At 63.3% G+C, this 26587-nt stretch overlaps 2 protein-coding genes across 6 annotated transcripts; one reads left to right on the forward strand and one right to left on the reverse strand.

Annotated features, from left to right (window-relative positions):
* The first annotated feature begins 585 nt into the window (after positions 1 to 585).
* On the forward strand, positions 586 to 25335 carry GRIN1 (glutamate ionotropic receptor NMDA type subunit 1). Of its 5 annotated transcripts, XM_058524576.1 has the most exons (21): positions 601 to 858; positions 3440 to 3574; positions 6203 to 6379; positions 8560 to 8622; positions 9406 to 9506; positions 13790 to 13911; positions 13984 to 14158; positions 15451 to 15595; positions 15693 to 15776; positions 17744 to 17885; positions 18032 to 18159; positions 18440 to 18604; positions 18672 to 18790; positions 18913 to 19025; positions 19099 to 19247; positions 19346 to 19503; positions 19820 to 19981; positions 20203 to 20312; positions 20414 to 20559; positions 21795 to 21905; positions 24263 to 25334. In XM_058524576.1, the coding sequence occupies exons 1-21, from the start codon at positions 601 to 603 to the stop codon at positions 24329 to 24331; spliced, it is 2832 nt and encodes a 943-aa protein (XP_058380559.1). In that variant the 3' UTR covers positions 24332 to 25334. The 5 variants fall into 5 exon arrangements, with proteins under 5 accessions (XP_058380563.1, XP_058380559.1, XP_058380561.1 ...); XM_058524580.1 differs by lacking the exon at positions 8560 to 8622 and having other exon boundaries at positions 586 to 858; positions 23896 to 25334; XM_058524578.1 differs by lacking the exon at positions 21795 to 21905.
* On the reverse strand, positions 25032 to 26512 carry LRRC26 (leucine rich repeat containing 26). The gene is made up of 2 exons (XM_058524581.1): positions 25636 to 26512; positions 25032 to 25553 (listed from the first exon to the last, which is right to left on the reverse strand). The coding sequence occupies exons 1-2, from the start codon at positions 26306 to 26308 to the stop codon at positions 25246 to 25248; spliced, it is 981 nt and encodes a 326-aa protein (XP_058380564.1). The 5' UTR covers positions 26309 to 26512; the 3' UTR covers positions 25032 to 25245.
* Between the last annotated feature and the right edge of the window lie 75 nt (positions 26513 to 26587).

The following is a 26587-nucleotide window of genomic DNA, read 5'->3' on the forward strand; positions in this document are numbered from 1 at the left end:
GACCCCTCTCACTTCCCCAAACTCAGCTCCCTGCAGGTTCGAGACAGCCAGGTCATTGTCCCAGTGACACCTCCACACACGCGCACACGCACACACTCGCACACAGGCGCTCCCCGCTCGCGCGTTCTGACACACGAACGCAGGCGCACACTCCTGCGCGGGAGGCGCCCCCCCTTCGGCTCCGTGTTGGGAAGCGGGGGCGGCGGGAGGGGTAGGAGACGTTGGCCCCGCTCGCGGCTCCGCAGCTGCCGCAGTCGCCGCAGCGTCGGGACCCGGACCAGCAAAGCCCAGGAGGAGCCGCCGCCGCGGTGTCCTCTCGGGGCCGGGCGCCCGCAGCAGCGCCGGGTCCCGCTTCAGCACCGCGGACAGCGCCAGCCGCGCGGGCCAGCGCGGGCACCGCGCGCCGGGACAGCCCCGCCTGCGAAGCCTCGCGCGCCCCCTTCCCTCCCGCACACGTCCCCGGACTCAGGCTCCCGGGGAAGACGTGGCGCCCCCAGCCTGCGGGATCGGGCGCGCGCAGGACGGCTGGGGCGCCCCGCCGGGGATGCGCCGAGGGCCCCGCATTCGTGCTGCCCGGAGCCGGGGCGCCGCCCGGAGCCCATGAGCACCATGCGCCTGCTGACACTCGCCCTGCTCTTCTCCTGCTCCTTCGCCCGCGCCGCCTGCGACCCCAAGATCGTCAACATCGGCGCTGTGCTGAGCACGCGAAAGCACGAGCAGATGTTCCGCGAGGCCGTGAACCAGGCCAACAAGCGGCACGGCTCCTGGAAGATCCAGCTCAACGCCACCTCCGTCACCCACAAGCCCAACGCCATCCAGATGGCCCTGTCGGTGTGCGAGGACCTCATCTCCAGCCAGGTGCCAGCCCCCCCAGGGCTCCCGCTGCGCGCGCTCTTGCCCCTCCCCCCACCTCCTCCCCACCACCCTGCCTCCTTCACCCTCCATCCCTCCCGTTGTCCCAGTTTCATTCAATCCTCTCCTAGCCCTGTCTCTTCCCTTAAGAGAGGACCCATAAAGCAGCTGGCTCCTTCTGGAGAGGGTTGGTCTCACCAGCAGCCAAACACTAGTACCTGCCAGTTTCCCATCTTGGCCCCCAGACTGGTCACCTGCCGCCGCGGCCAGTCCTCACGAGGGTTCCAGGGCTCCAGACCCTGCCCAGTGTGTGGAGACGTGTGGCAGGCATTTGGCAGTTTGTTCTATCACCGGCTGTCAGTGTGGGGGTGGGCGTTCTGGGCAGGCGGCAGAGGTGCCTGTCCCAGCCTCGTGCACGCACTGCAGAGCTTTAAGCAGGATGGGGTCTGGGGACAGCTTTGTTTCTGCTTCTAGATTGACTCCGTTCATCCCTCCCCTTCCCCCCACCGCGGGTCTGCCTGAGATGGGAAACGGCCCAGGTGTCGAAGCAGGGTGTTCTGTAGGGTGGGAGTGGGGACTGTGTGTGTGGGAGGCGTCAGGGCACAGCATGGGAGCCGCTGGCAGCCAGCGCGGCGGGGGAGGACACGACTCCTGGGATTTCGCCTGTCATAGCCATCCGCCTCTGGGCCGCACCGCCTGCTGAATGCCAATGAAGCCGCGGGATCACTGCAATGCAGCCCTTTATGTAAGAGGCGGATGACGCTTGGCCAATGCTGCTCACACACTCACCTGACAGCCACACCACATCCATGGAAGCACATGCTCACACATGCACACATGTATGGTATATCCGTGTTTGTGCACAGAGATGCATGGACTTACACTAGCACATACTCATGCACATCAGCATTACACAATCAGTTGCACACGCTCACTCACACACACACCTGACCGCACCCACACGCACATCCATGGACACACACACTCATGTGCCACATACTGCTTGGCATACCCAACTGCACATGCAGACATGTGCTCACACACACTGGGCTCAATCATGTGTACACACACACATACAAATACAGACGTGTTGGGGCATGCAGTATACACACACATATCCCAGCACACACTTGTGAATACCTGCATGGTCACATGCGTGCACACACATGCTCGTGCAAACACTGACCAGGTCCTCAGGGTGCAGACTGGAAGTGAGGCCTGGGTGGGAGAGCCAGTCCAACAGCTCCAACTGCAGAAGCCAGAGCTTTGCCCAGAAATCTCCCGCTCTCCACCTCACAAGCCACTCCCATGCCCCAGCCCGGGGCAGCATGGGACAGGACTGGGTGAAGCCTCTGTGGCTGGCAGCTTCCATCACATCTTCCATCTGGGAGGGGGGAGGGACATGAAGGGGTGGAGTCAGGAAGTCCAGGTGGGACCCTTTCTGAGGATCCCTCCTCCAACTCACTCTCAGTTTTTCTGTCTGTCGGCACTGTCCCCTCAGGGAACAGCCAGTGCCAGGAGCAAAGGTGACAGCAGCAGCTGTCACTCACTGAGCACACCCTGCAGGCCAGGCGCTGTGCTAGCGCTGTAGCCACCATCCCCACCATGTGGGGCCAGCGTTTGTAGGAGCAGGTGGGCCCTGTGGCCCTGTGGCCCTGTAGCCCTGTGGCTCAGAGAGGGGAGGGCAGAGGTGGGACAGACACAGTCCTGCTAATGTGAGGGTGGCATGGAACTGCCAAGCCATCTGCCCCCCCACCCTGTCTCCCTGCCCCCAGGGACTGAGCCACTGGCTTCAGACCTGCCCACTGGGGCCTTGGTCCTGGCAGAAAGGCTGAGTTGCCCCCCAGCGCTTCCCTTCCCTTTCCTTCCTTGAGGATGTGGTCAGCACTCAAAGTCAGCACTGGGTCTTGTCTACGTTGAGCCGAGCTCAGCCCGCCCCTGGAAGACCTCAGTGAAGGGACTCAGGCCTCCGGGCAGCTCCTTGCCCGGCTTCTCCCACTATAGCTCGGTCTGTGGAGCTCAAGGCAGACCTCCTGGAGCTGCCCTCCATCTCTGGAGCAGCAACCTCTGCCCACCTCTGCCCCGGAGAAGGGACAGTGGCTGTCCTGGGTGTGCTGACAGCGTGACACAGGACCAGGCCTTCTCCCCAGCCCACCCCAGGGCGGCGTGCACAGTTCCAGGACATCACAAGGACAGGCCTTCGCCCTCCCTTTCAGGGTCTCCCTACACACCTCAGGGCAGCCCTCCAGGGTCGGGGGAGTGAGGGGAGGCCCTCACTCCTCCTCAAGCAGGAGAAGCTTGAGGGGGGTCTGTCCTCTCCCTGTGTGTCCTCTTGGTCCCCAGAGTATTGCTCTGCCTCTGCCTCTCCCTACGATTTGTTTATAGTCAGAGGGTGGTTACGGGGTCTTGTCCCCCTGCCTCGTGGGTGTGTGCTCCTGGGGCTGTGTGTGTGCCAAAACTGTGCCTTCTGGTCCTCCTACCCACCATCCGCCTGCCGGGTTCAGCCTCTGCTGCTTCTGGATGGCTGGCTCTGGCACAGAGCCTGGCCTGCCCCCACTTGAGCTGACCCTGTCCCCTGTGTCCACAGGTCTACGCCATCCTAGTTAGCCACCCACCTACCCCCAACGACCACTTCACTCCCACCCCCGTCTCCTACACAGCTGGCTTCTATCGCATCCCCGTCCTGGGGCTGACCACCCGCATGTCCATCTACTCAGACAAGGTAAGCCTGACAGCTCGATGGGGACCCAGCCACTCTGCCCCCAAGTTGAGACCCAGGCGGCTGGCTCCGGAGCCCAGGGCCACCAGCAGTTGCCCAGGGAGGGCGGCGGGCAGGTGCTGTGCCAGGACAGGGCAGGGGCATAGACAGAGGTGCTCGGATCATGGGCTCTGTGCTCAAAGAGCAGCAGGGCAATACGTGAGCACACGCATTTGGGCACGCTCACACACTCACACCCTTACACACTGATAGTCTCACAGACACACACAAACTCACCCACATTCATGCACGTGCACACCTGTATACACACTCACAGCACACAAACAAATCCACACACTCACATCCATGTGCGCACTTACACAAACATTCACACACTCGTGTGCTCTCACACACACTCACGTGTATACACACTCACACACACTCAGGTGCACACTCACATAACACTAACATGTTCACCCTCCCCACATACTCATGCTCCATTACACACTCATACACACCCACACTCACTCACACACTTACACCTATGCCCACATACGTGAACAGCCACACACGCCCACGTACTCGGGCAGACGGCCCACTGACAAGTGACAGGCACCAACAGCAAGCCCCGGAAGCAGCAGAGGTCCCCATGGGCCTGGAGAAGAGACAGACAGGGAGGCTCCCTGGACAACACAACAGGCGGGCTTTGAGGAGCTGGAGAATGGGGGATCCAGGAGGAGGGAAAGCCCGGGAGCCGGGTATCAGGCAGCCATGAAGCTGTGGTTCCCAGCCCCTCCCACCGCAGGCCTGGGGGAAGAGGGCGCCGCCTTAGTGCAGGGTGAGCGAGGAGGCGGCTCATGGCAGGAGGGGCCGGCCTGGCCACCCCTCAGCATCATGTCGAGCTCTCGTGGCCCACAGGCTGGGAATCTGGCTGGAGCGGCAGCTGGAAGAGCCAAGAGGTCACCGGGTTGGTTTTGCAGGACGCTTGCTCCAGGCTACACAGCTCTCCCACAGCGTCTGCCCACAATTCTGGGGAGACCCCTCAGCTGGGGACACACACTGACCACCAAGAGGCTGGGAGGGCTCTCATAGCCTGCTCCTCATCTCCCTTCAGGTCTGGGGCCACCTGCAGACACACCCGGAGGGGCCACTTAGCAGGGGACATCCAGCTTGGTGCCCTAGCTGAGGAGCCAGAGGGCTGGGCCTTGCGGTGGGGGCTTCCTGGGTCTCCCCATCTTCTCCAAATTCATCCTGCCAGGAGCCCAGAGTCCTAGAGAAAGCCGCCTACAGCACAGAGGTCATCCCAGCAAGGCCCAGGGGTGTCAGGGCTGGGTCTGCATGGGGGCGAGGGGAAAGCAAGTCCAGGATGAGGGGTTCTCTGAGAAGGCCCTTGAGGGAGGTCAGTTGGAGACCGGAGCAGCCACTCTTCCTGGGGCTCTGGCAGCCCCAGCATGCAGCTGAGGAACCCAAACTGCTCAGAGAGGCACTTGGCCCTCAGCTGTGGAGAAACGAGGGACCTCTTCCTGTTCCCTCCAGCCACTGCCTCCTTCACTTCTCTGGGCACCAATCTCCTCATCTGCAAAGGGGAGAAAAGCGCAGGAAAGCAGCCGGAGGAGCCCTCTCCCAGGGCAGAACTCCAGCGCTTCATGTGCCCCAAGCCCAGAGCCCGATCGTGACTCAACTTTCTGGTCCAGCGTGAGGGCAAACCTAATGGCCAAACCTCACGGCTCCACCCTGGCTCCACTCATGGTCCCAACCCACAGCCAAGCTGTGCCCAACACATAAACCAGGAAGGCCTGGGTGAGAGCCAGGCCAAGACCCCGACTATAGCCCACCTACAGCTGTGTCACCAGGTGAATGATGGACAGAGGCAAAGGGGAATTCCTGCACCTGGGTCCCAAGGCACTGTCCGCAAGCCACATAGAGGGAGCAGGTGAAAAAAGAATCTAGAGGTCTCAGAGGATCGCAAGATCAGTGTGGGTCTGTAGGGACACTAAAGGGACTAGTGTTCACTGGACAGACACAGAACGTGGGCTGAGGAGGGCATAAGCTGCTCCATGCCCAAGTCCCAGCATGCCCCTCTCTGGCGGTCAGTGCACACAGACAAGCAAGGCGAGCCAGCCAGTGACAGCCTCTGGGCTTGGCAAAGAGATGAAATAGCCCGGAGAGTGAAGACTTCCTAACAAATGCTACAGTTATGTAAATTTGGGAAGGACCCTCTGCAGCCCCAGAGGGGATCTTTGAGATGCTGCATGCTGGGAGAACTTTCTGAGTCCAAGCTGTCCAGCAGGGGGTGCTGCCGGGGAGGTGGGGGGCTCACCCCAGGAGCAAGCCCACAGAGACCCCATGTCTCCGTCAGGGTGCTGCTGGCAAACACCCAGTCCCTGTCTCTCAGACTGCATGATGTGCGCGGAGGGAGGAGAAGCCAGTGGTGTGAGGGCAGGGGTGGGAGGAAGTGGGGTCTCCGCCGTCTGGCAAGCGCCCACCTTTGGCGTAAGGGGAGGGGTGGGAGGCAGTGGGGACCCCCGTGTCTGGGGTCTGGAAGTCTCCCCCAGCCGTGTCAGGGCAGCGTCGGGGAAAGCCCCGGTCCACCAGCGCCGCCCTCGCCGAGGTCTGGGTGCCTGCAGCCCCTCAGCCTCCGTGTCCCCGCAGAGCATCCACCTGAGCTTCCTGCGCACGGTGCCGCCCTACTCCCACCAGTCGAGCGTCTGGTTCGAGATGATGCGCGTCTACAGCTGGAACCACATCATCCTCCTGGTCAGCGACGATCACGAGGGCCGCGCCGCGCAGAAGCGCCTGGAGACGCTGCTGGAGGAGCGCGAGTCCAAGGTGAGGCCCGGGCGCGGGCGGGCGCCTCGGCGCGGAGCCGGAGCCGAGCAGGAGCCGGAGCAGGAGCCGGAGCAGGAGCCGGGCGAGCGCCCGCCGCTGTGTCTGTGGCCCGTGTGTGAACACCCTTTCTTTCCATCGTGCATGGTCAGCACCACGCGTCTGGCGAGCGCCCGCCCCAGCCTGTCCTCGGCTCATTTCACTCGCTTTTGCCATTAGTCGAAATCTCCTCCGTGTCAGTCCCTGCGGGGCGAGGGCAGGACCACCTGGAGCTCCGCAAACACCCCTCCCGCCCTCCTGGCTGGTCCGCAGGCCCGCACCCCGCCGGACCCTCACTGCCCCGCCCCCACCCCGCAATTCCCGCAGGCCACAGGCCCAGCCTCCGCAGCGGCCTCCCCTAGGACGCCCTCCTCCGCGTGATGGTGACCACGCACCATGCTCATCCCCACAGGACCCGGTCCCCTCCCTCCTGTGACCCACTCCCCGTCCTAACGCTGGCCTTGCCTCCCCCACAGCCCTCCACCTCCCAGCTGCCCATCACCCTCACCAAAGTCCCATCCACCGACATCAGCCACCCCCCACCCCCGCAGCCTGGGGCCTGCCCCCCTCAGGCCTCCGGCTCCCCCACTGTGTCCGGTGCCTTCTTCTCACCTCCCACGGCAGGGCTGGGCTCTGGACTCCTCATGGGGAACAATTAGACTCCTGGCTCTAGGACACACTGACCACCCCATCCCAGCCTGGATACCACTCTATGGGGCTGTGGCAAAACTAAAGCAGGGATTTGCTGGGGTCCAAGTGACCCCCATACCCCACCCCCACCAGCCTGAGGAGGAGCTGGAGCTCATCAGAGGAGGCCCAGGGTTCTGCCTTCACCCAGCTCACAGCCCTGGGTGCTCAGCACCCAGGCCACAGCCCCTGGGTTGGATGGAGGCCAAGCGGGGCAGAGAGGGAGGGAGGCCCAGGCTGGGGAGGGCCCTGGGAGGCCAGACGGAGGGGGCGGCGGGGAGCATATTCTATCCATGAAGTCAGAGCTGGCTTCATCAATCTTAGTGCCAACCCGGGGCCCCCCCAAGGTACCACAGGCCCTGAAGAGAGTAGAGGGTACTGGTTGGGGGGTGAAGCCAGAGGGCAGACCCAGAGGGTCCTGGGGGGATCCTGCTGTAGGGGATTGGCCGAGTCTGGGAGGGAGGGCTGGCTACCAGCACTGCAGGGCCCCACCCCTCCCGAGACAGCACCACCCATGCCCGGCAGGCGTGTCACCTTCTGGCATGCCCACCCACGGCCACATACACTCGCAAGCCCAGTGCACATGCACACATGCTCATCAGTCACACCCCGAACACCCAGCCACGTGTACACACTCTCACGGGCACAGATGACCATTCCCAAGACAACTTCCTCACACTGCACACCTCTGCCACACACTCAGACCACATGCACCTTCCCAGGCCTTCCCATGGCCAGGCCCAGGCACTCACACACAGGGACGTGGCCCGTGCGCACACTCACCCCACTAGCTGTCGCGCACACATGCACACGAGTGCTCAGGCGGCACTGGCCCTCACGTCCCCACTCCGGGCTTACGTAGACTAACGCTCCCACGAAGACGTCCACGCGTGCATGTGACCCCTGTGTACGCATGTGCACACAAACTCTTATCACACTCAACTTCTAGCACACACGTGGGTCGACAGATGTGCGCACACCAGTTTGTGGGAATAGAACACCTGGACCTCTAAGAGAGGGAGAAGGGAGGATGCAGGGCGGGGGAGGGACATAGGGGACAGGGTGCGGGGAGGGGGTGCTCACCCTCCATTCAGGACTGATGTGGGGTGGGGTGGGTACTGCTGGGGCCATACAGCAGGTGCATGGCAGGGGTGGGGGTGGCAGGTGGGACCCCAAAGGGACACGTTTGGAGTGGACGTGGACAGGGCCTCCCTTTCTCCTGAGTGTGACCGTTTCCAAGAGCACAGCTCCGGGAGGGAGCCTCAGTGGCCCCGCACCCCTCGTCCCCTGGCCCCGCCCAGCCCCGGCCCGCCCCGGCCTAGGTGTTTGCGAGCTCCAGGTCCGGCCCGTCTGCAGACGTCCGAGGAGGTGGTGTGATAGCTTTAGCGCCGTCATTTTCAACCGTTTATAATCTTCTTCTGTGTCTGCATATTTTCTCTGTGCACATTATTCATCAGAGTAAAAAAAGGAACTATGAAAACCTCGACCAACTGTCCTATGACAACAAGCGCGGACCCAAGGTATATATGCATGGACGTGCACGCCACCCACCGACTAGGGAGCCCTGGCCTCGGCGCCTCGGCCACTAGGGCCGCCGTCTGGCCCAGCCGCGCCGCAGGCTCGAGCAGTGAGGAGAGTGAGGTCGAGAGGCAGGCAGCCGCAGGCAGGAGTGGGCAGGCGTGGCCGCGTGGGTACCCACGGCCCACCCACCACGGCCTCGGCCTTGGCCTGCGCCCGAGAGGCAGGCGCAGCCACAGGAGGAGCTGCTCTCCGGGAAGTGCATGCAATCTCTGGGACCCCCAGGGTTTCCTCGAGGAACCCAGGAGGGAGCCCACCCACCCAGCTGCCCGCCTGCCTGCCGGGGTCTGGGCCACTCCTGCAGGGGCCTCGGAATCAGGCCCGAGAGGATCTCCCGTGGTTTTGGACAAGTCAGCCCCATCTCCACTCCCGGTTGCATTCCAAAACTCTTTTCTGTTTCCTGTCCGCTGCACGCCTCTTTCTGAGTCTCGGTCCACTTCAGCTTGCATGCTCAGTGCAAAAATGAGGACAGGAGTGAGGTGGAAAGAGAGATGCAGAGAGCAGAGAGCGAGCACAGGAGAGTGAGCAGGCTGAAGAGAGGACGAGCGAGGCCAGGCCAGGCCAGGAGCCAGGAAGGCAAGTGGACAGCACAGGTGGCAGGTGCAGGCCGCCGCAGCCCTAGCTAAGCTGCCTCGGGGTTCCTAGCGGCTGCGGCCCGACTCTCACCCTTGAGGCGCTATGTCCCCTGCGCAGGCCGCCTGCTAACACTCCTGCTCACACCACAGGCCGAGAAAGTGCTGCAGTTTGACCCGGGGACCAAGAACGTGACGGCTCTGCTGATGGAGGCGCGGGAGCTGGAGGCCCGGGTCATCATCCTCTCTGCCAGGTGAGGCCAGGCCAGGCCCCTCTTCCTACTTCACCCAGCTGTACCTGACCAGGGCCCGGGCACTGTTGGGCTGAATTTGAGCTTCAGCTTCCAAAATGCCCTTGTCAAAGAGAGCCCCCACCACATACACCTGGTGACCTGGCAAAGGCAACACCATCTGTCTGTCCACCCCTCCCTGGGTCCTTCCCTCCACAGGCACCTGCTGCTGCTTGCCCTGAGCTGGGCTTTGGGGACAGGAGATGGATGAACCCCTGCCCTTAGGAAGGCCAACACGATCCAGGCGATAGATGGGGTGACACGGGGCTCTGGGAGCTGGGGTCAGGGAAAGGGCCCGGGGAAGTGATGTGTGGCATGCAGGTGAGTCCAGGTGGGAAGGCCCATGGCAGGGAGAGGGCCCGAGTCATAGCACTGAAGGATGGAAGCAGTTGGAGTAGGCAGCACAAGAGAGGAACCAACTAGGGACCCATGAAAACCAGGCTGCCGCTGAACAGGGCCTGGCCCACACTGTGACCTCTGGCACCAGCCCACAGTAAAAGTCCCCCTATTTGCAAATGGCTAAGTTCTCCTGGGAAGGGAAAGGCCAGGCCACTCGGAATAGGAAAAGGAAGAACCCCACCCCATGGGACAGCCAGGAGGGCCTGGGTGGACTGTCTGCCCTGTCCTAGAAGCTCTGTCAGGCTCCAACAGAGTGGAGAAAAACAGCAGGGGTCACCTCGCCCAGAGAACACACCCCAGACGCTGTTGTCCCGCAGGCCGGAAAGAGACGGCAATATTCTGAGTGCCAGGGGAGGTGTCCTTTTGCACATTCAGTCGACAAACCTCAGGCACAGAGCCAAGTAAAGCTCTACCCGGAGAAAGCCCCGCCCAGGGAAGGCCCCGCCCCATAGAAAGCCCCGCCCTGAGGAAAGTCGCGCCCCGGGGAAAGCCCCGCCCCAGGGAATGCTCTGCCCAGGGAATGCCCTGCCCAGGAAAAGCCCGCCTGACCCTCCTTTTATTTCCCTGTTTGTTTACCCTTCCCCTCACTCATTACAGGGCTTGAGAGAGATTCTGTGGATGTGGTGGAATAAGAGGATGGATGAGTGGATGGGTGGACCAATGGACAGACAGATGGGCAAATGGACAGTTGGCTGGTGATCAGAAGTCCCCTTCATCCAGGACAGAGCCACTCAAGGAACCCATTACCCCAAAACATAGGTGTTCAACTGTTGGGCACTTTTACAAAGGACGAGGTCACAGCAAACCAGACCTGCCCAATCCATACATTGTAATCAGAGTGGCCACCAGGACACAGGCCAGAAAGCCACGCATAAAACCATCCCACAGAACTCCGCCATGCTCGGGTCCCAGCAGAGAGGTGGGCACTTTCTTCACTGTTATCTCTCTGGTCAATGAGACCCTGAGCCACATGCTGCAGCCACAGGGAAGCCCCCCAGACATAGGCTGAGGGGGGCTTGCTGTGTGTCGCCAGCCCCCAGGATCAAGGACAGGTTTGCCAGACGTGGCTCCAAGAACACGGTCAGTCCAGGGAAGAGGACGTGGTCATGACATAGTTGCACACACTACACACACACACAGACATGCACACGAACTATGTGCACACCACATGTGTGCATGCACATGAGCACACACCGTATACCACCACATGTACGTACACATCATACACACACCACACATGCACACATGTGTGCACGTACCACTCACACACACATGCACAAACCTAAACAAACATGAGCACATGTACACAGGCACACAGCATATTCACACCACTCATACACACACATGTGCACATGCCATGTGTTCAAACACACACCCATACACACGCACAAACACCATGTACACACCATACACAACACACGCACATTTGCACACCCATTACATGCACACCGTCTGTGCACACACGCATACACCGTACATATACATGCCTGTACACACTACACATGCACACGCACCATGTACACTCCATACACAACACATACCAAGCGCGCACACACACATACACACAGCATGTACACCCACACGAACACATACACATACTGTATACACATGCACATGCCACATACACACATCCACATATATGTGTGAGCACCAGATGCACACCATACACAATTCATGCACATGTTCATATACACATGCACCATATACACACCACAAACATACACACAGACATTCACATGCATACACACACAGGCACACCACCACATACACCACACACACAAATACCGCACACACTCTTACACAGACACACGCACACCTATATACATGTGCATACACACTGCACATGCACGTTCTCCACCATGTACATTGCACTCCTGCATACACAGTGCACACATGTACTCAGGCATTTGTACATACACCGTATACACAACACACACCACATGCATGCACTAAATCCACACATGTACATACACTGCCCACAAAGGCACAGCCCTCATATCAACCACACCCACCAACACCCCTGTTGAATCCATGCAAGGCCCCTGGACTGTCAGGGCTGGACGAGATCCCTCGCCTGACATGCTGAGCTCCGTGGAACAGAGAGGCCAGAGTCTGCAGCGGAGGGCAGACCAGCCAGCTCAGCACGCTCAGCTCCCAGGAGCCCAGGGAGGCAAGGCTGTGCCCTGGGCAGTGGCAGACACAGGTCCCCTTTACCCTGGCACCTCACCTTGGCACACTGCATATAAGGGCTGTTGAGAGCATTTTGCAGAGAGACCTCATGAAACCATTCTTAATTCTTGATCAAGTTTTACAAAGTGCAGAGAATTTGTTTCCACAACTTTTCATTTTTATGTTCCTGAAATTGTCTTTACTGGGATCGACTATTTCCATAACACAGTTGGATGGATTGATCGGGCTTTTGTCTACAACCGTTCCACTGATACCAATTTACCCAGATATAGGCATAGGTGTGTGCTCATTCCACCCAGTCAAACGTCACAGACCTGAACCGTGTCAGGCAGACGAGCTTCTCTGCCAGGTTTTGTGGGCACCGTTGACAGTGGCACGCTGCACCCCGACACGCACAGGGTTGGTTTTGCCTGGCGATCTTGGCTGGATGCTCTCGTTTGGGTCACTGGTGTGGCACTGCCTGGAACACCTCTGTTTTGTGTTGCTTACATCCCATGGTAGCGTTGTCACTTAGAGCAAACATTGAAGGTTTGAATTTCTCCATTGGCTAATCCTTGAGAAAATTGGGTGCAGACTCCATAGGGAGCCTAGGGTCACCTTGGTTTCCAGGGTCAGCCATTGTGAGAATAAGCTGACACTCAGCCAAACTGTCCAACCTCTTTGCACCCCGCTGCCCATGTGTTGGAGAAACAAAGTGCCAGTCGTGGTCCAGGCCCATCTGGGCCCAGTTCCGTCTTGGCAGGGAAAGGAAGGTGGGAGCAGGAGGAGGATCCTCAGTGGCCCCCACAGCCCCACCTTCCCTTCCCTGCTGGGTCCAGGTCCAGGGTCCTTGTCCCAACCATGGCGACCCCAGCTCTAGGGGATCGGGTGCACAGGACCTCACCGGCAAAGACACCCCAAGAGCTCAGGACCACACGTGTCTGCAAGGCAAAGCCTGTGCTCTGTCCTGCCAGCAGCCCCAGGCCTGGATGGCAGGGGAAGCACAGCTGCTTGTGCAGACTCCAGAAGGGCGACCCCTCTTCTCTCTCCAGCAGCTTCTGCTGCAATGCTCAGCACAGCTCCCAGGCACTGGGTCCCACCAGCACGTGACCATTTCACAGGTTTGGACATGGAGGACCAGAGAGGGTATGGCTTGTCCAGGAAGTCACAGGAGCAGCGGCTCTAGGGTGGACTGTCCAGGCACAGACCTGACTCTGCTACTTACCACTACTTGTGCGCACTGGGTGCCTCAGTTTCCCCTCCTGACACAGGGATAGTACTAACGTATCCCCTCATAGGGATATTGTGAGAATTAAATAAGATAGCCCATGTAAAGCACTTAGAACAGTGGCTGGTACCTGGTAAGCAAGTGACCAATCCGTAACGATCTATCACTGTCTAACTCTGCCCACCAAGGGCTGGGGGCCAGCAATGGAGGCTTGGGAAGCACTGGGGGTCTGGGCCCCACTCCTGTCACTTCCGTGCGGGGTCACCAGGCCCAGGTGCCGGCTGGGGGTGGGGGCTAGCCTGGTCGCCTTTGCGGTGTCTCCGGGCCTCGCTCCAGGCCAGGGGCTGGGGGAGAGGCGGGGGCAGGCCCGCGCTCCAGAGGTGGACCTGAGAACCGGCCGCGGGTGGGGGACGGCTGGAGTCCTGGCCCGTCACCCCGCTCTACCCCACAGCGAGGACGATGCTGCCACCGTGTACCGCGCAGCCGCGATGCTGAACATGACGGGTTCGGGGTACGTGTGGCTGGTGGGGGAGCGCGAGATCTCAGGGAACGCCCTGCGCTACGCTCCGGACGGTGAGTGCTGGGCCTCTGGGGTCCCGCGGACGGGATCCCCCACAGGCTCTAAGCGAAGGGACGTTCGCCCAGGCATCATCGGGCTGCAGCTCATCAACGGCAAGAACGAGTCGGCGCACATCAGCGACGCCGTGGGCGTGGTGGCGCAGGCCGTGCATGAGCTTCTGGAGAAGGAGAACATCACCGACCCGCCGCGGGGCTGCGTGGGCAACACCAACATCTGGAAGACCGGGCCGCTCTTCAAGAGGTGGGCGGGGCCGCTCTCAGAGGTGGGCGGGGCCTCTCTCAGAGGTGGGCGGGGCCGCTCTCAGAGGTGGGTGGGGCCGCTCTCAGAGGTGGGCGGGGCCGCTCTCAGAGGTGGGCGGGGCCTCTCTCAGAGGTGGACCGGGCCGCCTTCGCGATGGGCGGGCACTCTTAGGAGGTAGAAATAGCCGCTCTTCAGCGGCTGGTCCAGCGCAGCCTGCTGCCCGCATCCTACAGATACAGTCACCATTCCCACTTCTCTCCTCTGCCCCCCCCCCCCGGCCCCCCCATCTCCCCTCCACTCACACCTCCATCTCTACGGTGATAATCATCCGCCCCATTTTCAACACTGACACCAATGCCTCCAATGCCACTGAAGTCCTGGCCTTCTCCACTGCTCCCACCTCCACCTTTTAACACTGCAGCCAACCCTGAGACCCCACCCCACTCCTCAGGGTGGCTGACAGTCCTTGGGAGGAGGCTTCTACTGCGAGTGGGGACTGGGAGCTTCCAGGGACCCAGGAGGTCAGACAAGGAGCCCAAGGATGGCACCCAAGCCTGACGAGAGCCAAGGTTGGCCAGAGACCAAAGTGGACGGCTGCAGTGGGACAAGAGTTAACTCACAGCACCCTGCACACCATGCCACCAGGGTGGGCAAGCCCAGCCCATCACCAGACAACCCCCCCAAACTGAGTAGCAAACACTGAGTAGCATGTTGCAGAAACATGGTTCATGGTGCCCACAACAGGAGCACACATACACAACTACGGTACAGGCAGCACATGTGCACACAAGTGTGTGCACACAGACAGAATCAGAGAGGCACATGGCACAAACACATGTGCCATAGTACATGCATGGGAGTGCACCCCACACAAGGATCACATGTGCACACGGATATGGCCCAATGGGCACACCACACGTGTACACACACACACACGGATGTGCACATGCAGCAAGACAGGACTCAACCCTGCCTCCCCCACTCGCTGGCAAACGGGCCACTGCGTCCTCCCTGGGCTTCTGCCTCCTCATCTGTAAAACAAGAACGGCTGTTGTGAGGATCGAACATCCCAACCTACAGAAAGCCCTGGAAACAGGGTCTGACACCCAGGAGTTGCTGGGCTGCCATAGCTGTGCTGTCCATCTGGTGCAGGCAGACAGGCACACAGCACAAGGGTCTGACATCTGCTGATCTTTCCTTCTTGGGACTGGGGCAGAAGGAGGAGCTTGAGCTGCTCGGGAGGAGAGGGAGAGAGAGCATCCCTGATAAGTCTACTCCAATGTCCTCTCCAGAGTCCTGATGTCTTCCAAGTATGCTGATGGGGTGACCGGCCGCGTGGAGTTCAATGAGGACGGGGACCGGAAGTTCGCAAACTACAGCATCATGAATCTGCAGAACCGCAAGCTGGTGCAAGTGGGCATCTACAATGGCACCCACGTAGGTGGGGGTCATGAGGGGGTGGGGGCTGGGGCCTTAGGGTCCTGGGGCCAAGACCCCTGCGTGGCCACCCTCCATCTCATACTCCCACCCCCAGGTCATCCCCAACGACAGAAAGATCATCTGGCCAGGCGGAGAGACGGAGAAGCCCCCAGGGTACCAGATGTCCACCAGACTAAAGGTGGGGGCCTGCCACCCTGCCCCAGTGTCCACACTCCGGACACTCCAAACCTCTCAGGCCCAGAGAAGGGGACAGTGAGGCGAATGAAAGTGACTAAAGGAGGTGGGGATGGGACCAGCACCTGGCTGCCATCACACACACGTGGCACCGCAGAGGAAGCAGGGAGAGCAGGTGGAGGGAGGAGAGGAAGCTACTGGCCCCTCATCCCATGGACTCTCTCCAGTGCCCCTCCTGACCAGCCCCCCTTAAGTCTGGGGAGGCCGTGTGGGGCAGGACTCCCCTGGGGACGAGCTGAAGGACAGAGAGACAGATGGGTGGTCATTCTGTGAACTTCAGCTCTAGCACTCTCTGTCCTGAGTCCTGGCCCTGGGGATGCCACCTCCACATCCTCATCACTGCTCCAGGTGGTCCTAGCCACCACTCCTCTAGCCTTCTCAGCCTCCTGCCATGACTGAGTCAAGCTGTCCTTTAGACCCTGGCCCCTGCCTTCCCTGTGGTAGCCCATTCCCTCCTTTACTCCCTCCCTGGGCCTCGGGCAGCTGCCTCCCTGGGCTGGCCTTATCCCTCGCAGCTTCTCTTCCTTGGCCTGACTCCTCCCTGCCCCTCTAGGCTCACCCCCGGGCCCCTTTCCCCTCCCTGGGCGATCTACTGAGAGTCCCTCCCCATGCTGACCCACACCAGCACTGGGCCAGGGCCTTCAATCTCCAAAGGCAAGGATTCTAAGTGCAATGTGCCCAACCAACCTTCTCCCAGTGTCCCCAGGTCCTCAAATGTGTCTTGACTCTGTCTGGTTTCTGAGCCCACCCCCCAGCTGGGGGCCCTCACCCAGACCTCTTTGTCAGCACCTGCCCACGGGTCACCACTGTTTGGGACAGGCAGAGTGGGCTTTCCCAAAGCCAATGTGGCCTCTCCTCGTGTTGAAAAGTCTGAAAGTAACAGCCAAAACCCGACGGTCAGAAGGTCCCATCCAGACTGCGAGATGCAGGTGGCTTCTTTTCCCTTTTTTTTTTTTTTTTCGGTCTCAGTGACTTTTTAAAAGCACAAACATATATTGCTTGTGTAATAGAAAAAAATGATGAAAGCGTAAAAAGCAAATAAGCTCCTTGAGGGGCTCCCAGTCCCCTGGGGGAAAAAGCCAAAATGCTGCCCTCAAGGCTGAGGCTCAGGCTGCCTCCCTGAGGCTCACCCTCCCTGAGCCCCCAGTGGAGGGTGCCTCGCCCGCGATCAACACCAATATCACCTCCCCTCGGACCCCTGGTCAGCATGCTGTGCTCGGCTCAGCCCCCTCTGCCCTGTATGTGTCCTCCCCACCCTCAGGCTATGGGCCCCTGAAGGATAGGGAGGAGAGAGCCCCAGCATGAGCCCCAAGGAGCCCCTGGACTGAAGAGGCAGGCCATGGAAGAGAGGGCAGCCTCAGCGGGGGAAGAGGGGGGAAGGGTAGATGATAAGGGTGAGCCAAATGGGTCCCAGGTCCTGTGCAGGCTCCGAGTGTCAGTAGACATGCCCCTGTCCGCATCGGGGGGACAGGGGGCAGGCTGTGGGCTGGGACGAAGAGTTTCTCATCTCTGAGAAGTCAGAGAAGGTGTTCAGGCAGACTGGACGTTCCAGCAGGTTCCTCTGATGGAGGGAGTGATGTGTAAGCCCAGACCCCAAGGGAAAGCGGCCAAGAGAAGGGCACAGTGTTTCGGGAGGCCGTGTGCCTTCTGAACGCTGAGGTGGCGTGGGCGGGTCCGGAGAGTCTGGGGCCCCTTCCAAGGGCAGCGGGCAGGTGATGCCGACGGTGTCCGGGGAGATGTGGACTGACTGCCTGAAGCCGAGCGGGGAGGCTCCAGAGAGGGGCAGTGGCGGGAGGTGGGGGAACGTCGGAGATTTGGAGGGGCTCCAGGGGAGAGTGGGCGCTGAGAAGACGACAGCGCCCCGGGTCTGCCGAGGGCTAGTGGTCCAGGCTGGGTCTCCCTCCCCACTAGATCGTGACGATCCACCAGGAGCCCTTCGTGTACGTCAAGCCCACGCTGAGCGACGGCACGTGCAAGGAGGAGTTCACAGTTAACGGCGACCCTGTCAAGAAGGTGATCTGCACCGGGCCCAACGACACGTCTCCAGGCAGCCGTGAGTGCCGGGCGCGGGCGGGGCGTGGCGTGGCGGGGCTGGGGCGCAGGCGACGCCGGGGCAGGAGCAGGGACGCGGGGCGGGACGGGCGAGGGGCGGGGCGGCGCAGCCCGGAGCCCCGCGCTCACCCCCTCCCCACCCCCTAGCGCGCCGCACGGTGCCTCAGTGCTGCTACGGCTTCTGCATCGACCTGCTCATCAAACTGGCGCGGACCATGAACTTCACCTATGAGGTGCACCTGGTGGCCGATGGAAAGTTCGGCACGCAGGAGCGGGTACGGGTGAATCTTGGAGCCGGGTGAATCGGGTCTTGCTAGGGGCAGGGCCCTGGATGGGCGGGGCCTGCAGGCTGGGGCGGAGCCGGGAGTGGGCGTGATCCATGTTTGGATGGGCGGGGCCTGCAGGCTGGGGCGGAGCCGGGAGTGGGCGTGATCCATGTTTGGATGGGCGGGGTCTGGAGTGCGCGACCCCTGAGATGGGCTGGGGCGCGAGCCTGCCGCGGGAGTGGCGCCGACCGTGTCCGCGCCCCCCTCCCCCACGCTGTGTCGCCCACAGGTGAACAACAGCAACAAGAAGGAGTGGAACGGGATGATGGGCGAGCTGCTCAGCGGGCAGGCGGACATGATCGTGGCGCCGCTGACCATCAACAACGAGCGCGCGCAGTACATCGAGTTCTCCAAGCCCTTTAAGTACCAGGGCCTGACCATTCTGGTCAAGAAGGTGGGCAGGGGCGCAGGGGTGGGTCCTGGGAGGGCCCGGGCGGCGCTGACGGCCTGCCCGCCCGCAGGAGATCCCCCGGAGCACGCTGGACTCGTTCATGCAGCCCTTCCAGAGCACTCTGTGGCTGCTGGTGGGGCTGTCTGTGCACGTGGTGGCCGTCATGCTGTACCTGCTGGACCGCTTCAGGTGAGCGCGGCCCGGGGCCCGGACACCTCCACCTGCGGGGCGGGTGGGGAGGGCGCAGCGGGCGAGGGCCGGGGCGGGGCTGCCTCTCCCGCCCTCTCCCGCCCGCCCTCTGTGCCCCGCAGCCCCTTCGGCCGGTTCAAGGTGAACAGCGAGGAGGAGGAGGAGGACGCGCTGACCCTGTCTTCGGCCATGTGGTTCTCCTGGGGCGTCCTGCTCAACTCGGGCATCGGGGAAGGTGAGGCCACGCCCGGGCCCCGTCCCGCGCCGCCCCCGCTCGCCCGCCCGGAGCTCACAGTCTCTGCCTGCAGGCGCCCCCCGAAGCTTCTCGGCGCGCATCCTGGGCATGGTGTGGGCCGGCTTCGCCATGATCATCGTGGCCTCCTACACTGCCAACCTGGCGGCCTTCCTGGTGCTGGACCGGCCCGAGGAGCGCATCACCGGCATCAACGACCCACGGGTGAGGCCGGCGCGGCTGGGGGCGGGGGCGTGAGGTCTGCGGGAGTCGGCCTCGGGCGGGGCCTGGAGCAGCCGCGAGCCCCGCCCTCCACCCCGCAGCTGAGGAACCCCTCGGACAAGTTCATCTACGCGACGGTGAAGCAGAGCTCGGTGGACATCTACTTCCGGCGGCAGGTGGAGCTGAGCACCATGTACCGGCACATGGAGAAGCACAACTACGAGAGCGCGGCCGAGGCCATCCAGGCCGTGCGGGACAAGTGAGGGGACGGGCCGTGAGGGGCTGGGACCGGGAGGGAGTGCAAATGAGGGGACGGGCCGTGAGGGGCCAGGAACGGAGAGGGGGAACAAGTGAGGGGACCGGGAGGGCCAGGCGGGACAAATGAGGGGCGGGCCGGACAAGAGGGGTCGTTCACCCATTCAGGAAAAGTGAGTGTCCAGGCTGGATGGGAACCACGGGAGGGGGATGGAGGTTTCTTGGCCGGCAGGACGAAGGAATGTAAGCGTGCGTGCGGGAGCGAGGGCAGCCCGACTGTGCAGGGCTCCCGTGACCCCTGCCCCTGCCCCCGCCCGCAGCAAGCTGCATGCCTTCATCTGGGATTCGGCAGTGCTGGAGTTCGAGGCCTCGCAGAAATGCGACCTGGTGACCACGGGCGAGCTGTTCTTCCGCTCGGGCTTCGGCATCGGCATGCGCAAGGACAGCCCCTGGAAGCAGAACGTCTCCCTGTCCATCCTCAAGTGAGTCGGCCTCACTCGCCGTCCCCGCCGTTCCCCAACCCCTCTCCAAGAGCCTCCCCAGCGCCAAACCCCGCCACACAGGTGCTGCCCCACCCAGACTAGGCCCCGCCCGCCCCCGGCCCCGCCCCGGCTCACATGCCCCACCCGCCCCGGGCCTCGCCCCGGCCCGCACGCCCCGCCCACTCCTAGCCCCGCCCCGGCTCACCGCCCCGCCCGCCCAGGTCCCATGAGAACGGCTTCATGGAAGACCTGGACAAGACGTGGGTGCGGTACCAGGAGTGTGACTCGCGCAGCAACGCCCCTGCTACCCTCACCTTCGAAAACATGGCAGGTGGGTCCCCCATCCTCTCAACTCCTGCCAACACTGGGTGGGTTCTCCAGGGGCACGTGCCTGGCCAGCCAACAGCTGAGGCACTGGGTCCTGGCCCACAGGGGTCTTCATGTTGGTGGCGGGGGGCATCGTGGCGGGGATCTTCCTGATCTTCATCGAGATCGCCTACAAGCGGCACAAGGATGCTCGCCGGAAGCAGATGCAGCTGGCCTTCGCAGCAGTGAACGTGTGGCGAAAGAACCTGCAGGTAGGGCAGGCCACCCTCCGAGGCCTGGTGCCCATGGCCCGGCCTGGCCCCGGCCCTCCTCCATCCCTGCAGGCCGAAGCGCTGGCTCTGACTCCCGGGAGCCCATGTGGGCCGGACTGGAGCTAGGAGCCACAGCCAGGGGCAGCGCTGGTGCAGGGCCACCTGCAGGTGACTGCCCACTGCAAAGCCGGCCGAGGGAGGCCACACGCCCTGCTCCAAGCCTCTGCCTGGCTCCTCTGTCTCCAGAGTCGCCCACCGGTGCCCATTCCATAGGAAGGCAAACTGAGGCAGGGTAAGACAGGGACCCACCTGGGTGCAGCACGTGAGTCTGAGATGCATTCTGCCCTCGCCGCCCCACACCCCTCCTTGGCACCCTCTGGGGAGCCCCTCCCTGCTGTCCTGCTGTGTTCTGTGCTGCATAACTCCAGTCTGAATCTGCCAGCCCGCCCCGCTTGGCGCCCCAGGCTGTGTCTGTGGGAATTTGCCGCCAGCAGGAGACAGGCTGCATGTGGGGCAGCCACAGCCCACCTGTGCAGGCCCGCAGGCTCATGCCCCACGGTCCAGTTCTGGTTTGCTCCATCTCTTCTCTTTCTCTGGGTACCTCCCCAGAGCCTGTGTCCTGGGATGAAGCTGGCATGGCAGAGAGGGAGGGCCACGGGGGGACGGGGTTGCTGGAGCCCCCACACCTCTCATCTGCCCACTCTTGCTCTTGGGACCTGGTTGCTGCTCTCACTGGTGGGCACAGGGCCATCCTGACCATCAGACCCAAAGCCAAGGTCCTGGGAGCTGCCTCCATCTATCTATGGCTCCAATTCATCTTGGCACCTACCTTCAGTCCCTCAGCCCCTTCCTGAATCTTGGTGTACCCCCTTGGGGGTCAGAATGGCTGGCAGGGCCCACGAGGCAACCCCTTCAGTGCTCGGAGGGCCCCTCCTCCTTGGGACACCTGTAAACCAGGGCCGCCAGGGATCCAGGCGGACCTCTCAGGAAGAGAGCCAGACGGGACCCCCCTCAAGCCCAGCCCTAGCACGAGCAAGGTCAGGCCGGAGACCCGGGCAGGAGCAGAGGCCGCCTGTGCATGTCGTGCTGTCTGTCCATCTGTCCAGCACAGGAAGGCAGGCAGGAGCGAGGGCCCGAGTGGCCGGCCAGGCCGGGCAGCGGCCCCCGAGAAGCAGGCGAGGGCAGGTGTGGCCGCCACCCTTAGCCGTCTAATCACTTATACATATTCATTTTAGGATAGAAAGAGTGGTAGAGCAGAGCCCGACCCTAAAAAGAAAGCCACATTTAGGGCTATCACCTCCACCCTGGCTTCCAGCTTCAAGAGACGTAGGTCCTCCAAAGACACGGTAAGGGGAAGAACGCCCAGTCCCACGTCTCCGACTCTTCTCTCGCCTGCCCTCCATGTCTGTGTCCCGTGCGTCAGGCGTGCCCTCTCCCCGTCATCCCACCCCCACCTCTGACCGCTGTGGCCTTTCATCTCTATTTGCCCAGCACACTAGGTCTTCTCTCTCCGACTCTCTAGACCTCTCTCTCTCGGTCCTTTCTCCCACTGGCCCTTGCTGGGTCCTCTTTCCCCATGTGTCTCTGCGTTAGTCTGCCCCCCCCATGCCATGACGCCATGCGCCATCTTGAAGCTGTGTCATGTCGTTGGTCGGCCAGTCAGCCTCACCACCTCAGGGTCGTGCCCGGGATCCCTGGGAGCCCAGAGCCGCCCTGCCCTGGCTCCTCACCCGTTGGGAGGCCACACCACCTCTCTGTTACGTCCGTTTCTCCAGCTTCTCCCGGAGGGGCCCGCCACCCTCTCTCCCTCCCTGCGACGTCCATGAAGGGGTGGCTGTGATGTCCCCTCCGCCCATCTGTCTGGCTGCCAGCCCCGCCACTCAGACACCTGTCTCCTGTGTCTCACCAGAGCCATGCTTGTTGCGTCCCTTCCATGTGGTCTCTGTGTGGGCCGGGGCTGGGGGCCGGGCCTGGCTCCATCTGGGTGGACGGCTGGGGCCTGGAGTTGGAACAGGCCCCCAGCCACATGGGACCATCAGGTGGGGAAATGGGTGGGACCATAGTGGGCGGCCCCCACCCCAGGCCAAGCATGGCCTACTCAGCCGGGGGAATGGAGGCTCCCAGACAGAGGCTCAGGAAGGGGAGGCCTCCACAGAGGAGACCAGGACCTCAGCTCCTGACCCCAGCCCCACCCCACAGGGCCAGTCAGAGCTAGGCCTTCCACCTGAGCCCAGAATTCCTGGCCCTCCTGCCTTGGCTAGCTTGTCACTGCACCAGGTGTGCACACTTGGACCAAAGGCCCCCAAAACGGATCCAGCTTTGCTGGTCCCAAGTGGGGAGGAGGCCACCCAGAGCCAGCACAGCCCTCGCCCCAGCAGCCTCACTGCAGTTCAGGGGCAGGTTTGGCCTCCAGCCCACAGGAAGCTGCATCACCCCTCAGGGGCTTATGCTCCAAGGTGGAAGTGGGATTTGCAGCCCCCCTCTCCTCCCCAGGGCATGGGAAGAGGGGCAGACTTCCAGGACTCAGACAGGCCTTGGCACAGAGCGATCTGAGTCCAGGGTGAAGCCACCAGGATACCCCCAGAGAGGCCCATGAGTCCTGGCTGCTCTGCCTCCCAAGAGGGGCTTGGCACAGGGAGGGTGGGTGGAGAGTGAGGGTCCACGGGCCTGGGAGCACAGGCCTGGGGCTGCCCAGTCCTGGAAAAGTGGGCAGTGCCTGAGCCAGGGGCCCCACCAGGGGTGTGGGAAGAGGAGAGCGAGAACACAGGACCAGAGAGGAGCGGGGGTGGGGCAGGCCAGGGGAGAGGGTATCTCGGCAGAGCTGAGGAGGAGCACAAGTCTCACAGGTGATGGGCCACTCTCTGAGGCTGTCACTGAGTCCCGCCCCCACCACCACCACCACCCGGAGCAGACACACACATGCCCCTTAGCTGGTCCAGGTGCAGCTCGGAGACCCTCACAGGGCCTTTCCGGAGACGTGCTCCCAGCAGACTCCTCGCCTGAGCCTCCCTGGGCACCAGGGACCATCCCAGGCCAGCCCTGGTGCCATGTGGTATCTGGGGCTGGCCTTACCCTGCAGGGACGACTCGGGGGACTGCCAGCTGGGGGGGCTGGGCGGGGGAGGGCAGCCCAGCTCCCACTCTGTTTCAGGCTGGGCGCCTGCTTGGGGGGAGGCCTGGGTGGGGGGCTCTCGGGAGGGGTGGGTCGGTCCGGCCGCTGAGATCCTCTGCCCCTGTCCTGTGGCTGGTCCGGGCCAGGGCGGCACTGGGCACTCAGGGCTGGGGTCCCTGGCGGCCGCGGGGCCAGCGGGTATTGATTGTTGGTTCTTATTTATAGAGCACCGGGGGTGGACGCGGCGCTTTGCAAAACCAAAAAGACACAGTGCTGCCGCGACGCGCTATTGAGAGGGAGGAGGGCCAGCTGCAGATGTGTGCCCGTCATAGGGAGAGCTGAGACGCCCTGCCCGCCCTCCTCTGCCCCCCTCCCCCGCAGACAGACAGACAGACGGACGGGACAGCGGCCCGGCCCACGCAGAGTCCCGGAGCACGACGGGGTCAGGGGGAGGAGCGCCCCCCAGCCTCCCCGAGGCCACGCCCGCCTGCCCGCCAGTTGGCCGGCTGGCCGGTCCACCCGTCCCGGCCCCGCGCACGCCCCCGAGCGTTGGGCTAACGGGCTGCCTTGTCTGTGTATTTCTATTTTGCAGCAGTACCATCCCACTGATATCACGGGCCCGCTCAACCTCTCAGATCCCTCGGTCAGCACCGTGGTGTGAGGCCCCCGGAGGCGCCCACCTGCCCAGTTAGCCCGGCCAAGGACACTGATGGGTCCTGCTGCTCGGGAAGGCCTGAGGGAAGCCCACCTGCCCGAGACTGCCCACCCTGGGCCTCCCGTCCGTCCGTCCGCCCGCCCTGCTGCCTGGCGGGCAGCCCCTGCTGGACCGAGGCACGGACCAGAGCGGCTGAGGACGGGCCAGAGCTGAGCTGGCTGGGCAGGGCCACAGGGCACTCCGGCAGAGGCAGGGCCCTGGGGTCTCTGAGCAGTGGGGAGAGGGGCCAACCTGGCCCCCAACGGAGGGGCTTGGAGCACAGACTGAAGCCCCATCCTTCCCCAGCCACCACCAGAGCCGCCTGGGGGCCGCAACCCCAGCTGGCTGGGTCACCCCTCCTCCAGCGCCTGCTCCTGGCAGCCTCGGCTCCACCTCTTACCCTCTTCTTACCCTCGCCCCGCCTCCACTTTACCCCATCCTCCGAGCTGGCCCTGCCCTTCCCCGATGGCAGACCCTGACCCCCCCGCTGGCAGCCGCCTCCCAGGGGCGCGCTCCGGCTCCCGTTGCCTCCGCCCGACCTTCTCCTCCGGACTCCAGAGGGCCGAGCCTTGTCTTTGCCTCCTCCAGCCTGCAGCCCAGGATGGGCTTCCAGACGCTGGCTCAGGACTGTCCTCAGCCCTGCCCACCACCTTGTACAGGTCCAGCCCTTCCCGTGTCCGAGCGCGTGCCTTCCCCTGCGGCCCGTGCGCAGCCGCGCGCTGCCCCTCCGTCCCAGGGCCCGGCGCGCACCGCCCCACGACCCGGTGTGTGCAGTGGTGATGCCTAAAGGAATGTCACGAGAAGTTCGGTCTGTGTTACTTGTTGACGCCTGCAGGGGTGTGAAGGAGGGCAGGGAGTAGAGGGAAGATTCGAGGGCAGCCTCAGGCTTGGGCGGCGGCAGCGGGGCTCCCAGGGTCCGCGGGCGAGGCCGAGCAGGGGCCGGGATCCGGCGGTCTCCTCGGCAGGCGGCGGGCGGCGGCGCGGCGGCGGCGGCAGGCGGTGAGCACGGAGCCCAGCGCCAGGCAGGCGGCCAGGCTGGCGAGGAAGGACAAGGGCCCTAGTGCGTAGACCACGGCCAGGTCCCGCGGGGCGAGTGACTGTGCGCAGTGGCGGAAGGCGGCATCGGGGAAGGCGGTCAAGGGCCTGAGCGTCAGGCTCACCGGCGACACACAGAGCAGCGTCTCGGTCTCTGCGGGACACGGGGTGGCGTCAGGAGGCGGCGGCGGCGGCGTCAGTGGCCGCCCCCGCCCGCCCGCGACCCCAGGGCTCACCTGGCGCGGGCCGTGGGTGCCTGCGCAGCCACATGCAGAGCGGGCGCAGCGCGCAGCTGCAAGCCCAGGGGTTGCCGCGGAGGCGCAGCGCATTGAGAGCGGGCAGGCCGGCCAGAATGCCGGGCGCGAGCGCAGACAGCTCGTTGTCCTGCAGACTGAGCTCGTGCAGCAGCGGGAGCGCGCCCAGCGCCGCAGGCTCCAGGCGCTCTAGCCGGTTGCCGGCCAGCGAGAGGTTGCGCAGCGCGCGCAGCGGCGCGAAGGTGCCGGGCGCTAGCGCCTCCAGCTGGTTGGCGCTGAGGTCGAGCTGCTCCAGAGCGCCCAGACCCCAGAAGGCCCGCGGGTGCACCCAGTGCAGCCCATTGCCGCGCAGGTCCAGGTGCTGCAGCGCGCCAGCGCCCACAAAGGCGCCGGGCGGCAGCGCGCGCACGCGGTTGTGGTCCAGCAGCAGCGCGCGCACGCTCCGGCTCAGGCCCGCAGGCACGGCGGGCAGCTCGCGCCCCGAGCAGTTGGCCTGACCGCCCGATGCGCACGCGCACGCCTCGGGGCAGTCCGGGGCACCCGGGGTCCCTGAGGGGGCGGCCGCAGTGGGCGCCTGGGCCCAGACTGGCCACGGCGACAGCAGCAGCAGCAACAGCGGCGGCCGCCGCTGCAAGAGAAAAGAGGGACTCCGCATGGGGGCAGCGGTGGGACCCGCGGTGGGAGGTCTGCTGTACGTGCGTCTCCGGAACCCGTCCGTCCCCGGAGCCGGTCCGTCCCTGCGGCACCCTCACAGATATTAACTCTCCGGCTCGAGGGCCGGCAGTTCCTGTCCCATGGCTGGTCCCGCGCCTAGGGCGGGGGCTGGGCACATAGCCAGCGCCCGGCACTGCCAGCCATCTGTCCCAGAGCCCTGGGCTCCTCTTGGCTCTGCGCCAGCAGCGGCGCTGAGGAGACGCCCCCCCTCCTCCCCTGC

This window comes from Diceros bicornis, chromosome 28 (assembly GCF_020826845.1).
Source record: "Diceros bicornis minor isolate mBicDic1 chromosome 28, mDicBic1.mat.cur, whole genome shotgun sequence".
In the NCBI taxonomy this organism is placed as follows: Eukaryota; Metazoa; Chordata; class Mammalia; order Perissodactyla; family Rhinocerotidae; genus Diceros; species Diceros bicornis.